General features: G+C 38.1%; 1 protein-coding gene across 1 annotated transcript; it reads left to right on the plus strand.

Moving 5' to 3' along the window:
- The first annotated feature begins 70 nt into the window (after positions 1-70).
- Positions 71-2,378, plus strand: LOC116112221 (3-ketoacyl-CoA synthase 4). Its single transcript, XM_031398389.1, has one exon. It carries the CDS (start codon positions 582-584, stop codon positions 2,100-2,102), a length of 1,521 nt encoding a protein of 506 aa, XP_031254249.1. The 5' UTR covers positions 71-581; the 3' UTR covers positions 2,103-2,378.
- Positions 2,379-3,837: the final 1,459 nt, after the last annotated feature.

Genomic DNA, 3,837 nt, shown 5'->3' on the forward strand with positions numbered 1-3,837 from the left:
TAATAATGACGTAAAAGGAAGGAACTTTGAAAGTTCTGCAAAACTCAAGGTTTGACTCTCTCGACAGAGTTGAACATCCGCCCTCGCTTCCACAAAACATTTACCATGTGCCTTGCTCGTTGCTTTCACGATTCTTCATATACATACTCTACATAGCTGGTCATAGATTGATTAAACAGAGAGAAAGAGAGAAAGAGAGAGAGAGGTAGCAGAGGCAGAACACAACAAACGCAGCAAAAACTCCCACTTTCTCAGCCACCTCTCTCTCTCTTTTTTCTATATCAATCTCATCGTCATCATCATCAATCTACGTGTTTCATTATGGCTTTTTGGTCGTTGTTGTAGTTGTATCTAACCTGCTCTAAACCCATCCAACTCAAACATCCTTTCTCAGCATCCAAGTTTGAAACTTGTTTTCTTTTTAAAAATATTTTCTTAGCAGATCCGTTTTCTGTACGTTCTTGTTCCAGTTCTTTCTGTGTTCACCATATAAACCCTCCAGCCCTGAGAAAAAAACCCACTTCAAAGAAAGCTTTTTTTTTTATTTCATTTTTGTGAGTTTTATACTGGGAGTGGCAGCCATGAGTACTACTGAGTCGAATGGTGGCGGAGTTCAGATCCAGCAGAGTAGGAGACTGCCGGATTTTCTCCAAAGTGTGAACTTGAAATATGTGAAGTTGGGTTATCATTACTTGATGACTCATCTTTTGACCCTTCTGTTAGTTCCGTTAATGGCGGTCATTATCATTGAGGCCTCTCAAATGAACCCAGATGACATTCACCATCTATGGCTTCATCTTAAATACAATCTCGTCAGTGTCATTATTTGTTCTGCTTTTCTTGTTTTTGGATCCACCGTTTATATAATGACCCGACCCAGATCCATTTATTTGGTTGACTATTCCTGTTACCGTCCTCCCTCTCATTTGCAAGTCAGATATAAGAAGTTTATGGAGCATTCGAGACTCACTGGTGATTTTGATGAATCATCATTGGAGTTTCAGCGCAAGATTTTGGAAAGATCAGGTCTTGGTGAAGAAACTTATGTTCCCGAGGCTATGCATCATATTCCTCCAAGGCCTTCAATGGCTGCAGCCAGGGAAGAGGCAGAGCAGGTGATGTTTGGTGCTTTGGATAATCTTTTTGCTAATACTAATGTCAAACCTAAAGATATTGGCATTCTCGTTGTTAATTGTAGTTTGTTTAATCCAACACCTTCATTATCTGCTATGATTGTTAATAAGTATAAATTGAGGGGCAATATAAGGAGTTTCAATCTTGGTGGTATGGGGTGTAGTGCTGGAGTCATTGCTATTGATCTTGCGAAGGATATGTTGCAAGTTCATAGAAATACTTGTGCAGTTGTTGTTAGTACTGAAAATATCACCCAGAATTGGTACTTTGGAAACAAAAAATCAATGTTAATTCCCAATTGTTTGTTTAGAGTTGGAGGTGCTGCAGTATTGTTATCAAATAAAGCTAAGGATAGGCGCTGCGCTAAGTACAAGCTTGTTCATGTTGTGAGGACACATAAGGGGGCTGATGATAATGCATTTAAATGTGTTTATCAGGAGCAGGATGATATTGGGAAAACGGGGGTTTCCTTGTCCAAGGATTTAATGGCTATTGCTGGTTTGGCCCTTAAGACTAACATCACTACATTAGGTCCCCTTGTTCTTCCCATAAGTGAGCAACTTCTCTTTTTTGCCACTTTGGTTTCCAAGAAGTTGTTTAATGCAAAAGTCAAGCCTTATATTCCTGATTTTAAGCTTGCTTTTGAGCACTTCTGCATTCATGCCGGGGGAAGAGCTGTGATTGATGAGCTTGAGAAGAATTTGCAGCTTCTCCCAGTACATGTTGAGGCATCTAGGATGACTTTACATCGGTTTGGCAACACTTCGTCAAGCTCAATTTGGTACGAGTTGGCATACACAGAGGCAAAAGGAAGGATGCGAAAGGGGCATCGTGTTTGGCAGATTGCTTTTGGAAGTGGTTTCAAGTGTAACAGTGCAGTCTGGCAGGCCCTCAGGAATGTGAAACCTTCTTTCAATAGTCCATGGGAAGATTGCATTCACAGGTATCCAGTGGAGTTAGTTCTATAGCTCAAACCACAATTCAGTTAGAGAATCTTCATATAGAGAAGCGTATCTTGACAGATTAACTAAGTTATTATTGTGTCTTCTGTTGTTACCTTCCGAATTTTCTTTTTTTGGGGTCATTGTTCCTAATTTTTTTGGGTCACTTCATGTGCTATCTGGTCTTCAAACTCATAATGTCGACTTCTATAGTTTGCTTGAGTGTCTTGGTTATGAACCTGGGTTCTTGTACTTTGATGCTTTGATAATATTTATGCTGAATGGAAGTGCTTGTACTTAAAATGCTAACGTAGATGAATTTATTCTACTTATCTTTCCATAACTTTGTATATAGTCATGTTTTAAGGCAGTATTAAGTCACTGTAAAATATGCTCTCTATTGGAATTTCATTATCTTTATTTTACTCTGGCATCTGCTTTTACTTTATCCTCAATTACATGGTTTCTATTGATACATCCAATGTTTTAGCTTCTATAGTCTCATAACTTACTGTTTTGAAGTTGCTTTCATCAACATTATTGGCATGAGGCATCCATCTCAAGCGGTTTCTGTCCAGGCCAAACTTTTTTCCATGAGAATTGGCTTGCCATGAGATAATGTCCTATCTGGTGCCCAACTTACCGAAAGTGGCTTTTCTTTATTCTAGATGTGTGGCCCCATACTTTACAGAATTCTCGAAGTTATCATTAGCTTCTCATTGGTTTTTCTTGTCATAAAAACTTGATATTTGTTTGTTCTTCAACTTCTAACATGAATCCTTCCAGTTTATGATGTTCATATGCATTCTACCATCTGTTGTGGACCAAGATTGCTCTTTGTGAATGTCTTCAACTAGAAGCAAGAACTTCGCTTTCAACTATGAATTATCCAGACCGTCCTTAACCTTATTTCGCTATAGCTTGTTGAGGGCTACTTCTTTTCCCAGATCTGTATCTGTATCGACCCAATTATGGGATGTTTTTTGGTGTGTTCTAACTGGGTAGAGTCTGGCATAAGAAACCATTGTTGTCATTCATAAATGTAGATTTGTACACTTGTGTGGTTACCATGTGATTCTGCTTTGTGTATTGTAGTTTACTTGTGAAATAATTTTGCGGCTACTGTTTAAACTATGGGCTTGAAATCATTTGGATTTAGTTGCTTAAGCAAAACAAATACTTAGGTCCATAACCTTTTCTTACAACTCTCGACGTAATAACTTGTCACTGGTTAGCTCACATATGGGTCGGCGAGATCCATACAGGTAGGCAGGACTCATTTTGTGAGCTGACTAATGACGAGCTGTCATGGCGGGGGTTGTGAGATTGAGTTATGGATCTAGCATTATTCGACTGAAATTAGAAAACCCAATTCATGGAAATCACTTAGTTTGTGGCTAGATGGCAAGACTCTGGGTTATCTAGAGGTTTTTGTATTCGAGTTACACAAAATGGTCACCTATCACATTTATGACTATTGGGCTTTGTAAGTTGTTGAATAAACTTCGGAGAATAGTTGAGATACGTATAAACTGGGTAGGATACTCGGTTAAAAAAAAAAAAAAAAAAAAAAAAAACGATTCATGAGTGTTTTGACTTTAATGAATCTCGTAGTCAAGAAGTCATTATAGCAATAGATTTTGAAGATTATATTTGACAATGCCATGGATTCATCTGCAAGTAGGAATTATGATAGTGTCTTTGACAAGTTTAATTTGCCATTGAAAATTGGGTTAAGTGAATTTTAATGAAATAAAGTTGA

Source organism: Pistacia vera, unplaced genomic scaffold (assembly GCF_008641045.1).
Source record: "Pistacia vera cultivar Batoury unplaced genomic scaffold, PisVer_v2 Contig1198, whole genome shotgun sequence".
NCBI classification, from domain to species: Eukaryota; Viridiplantae; Streptophyta; class Magnoliopsida; order Sapindales; family Anacardiaceae; genus Pistacia; species Pistacia vera.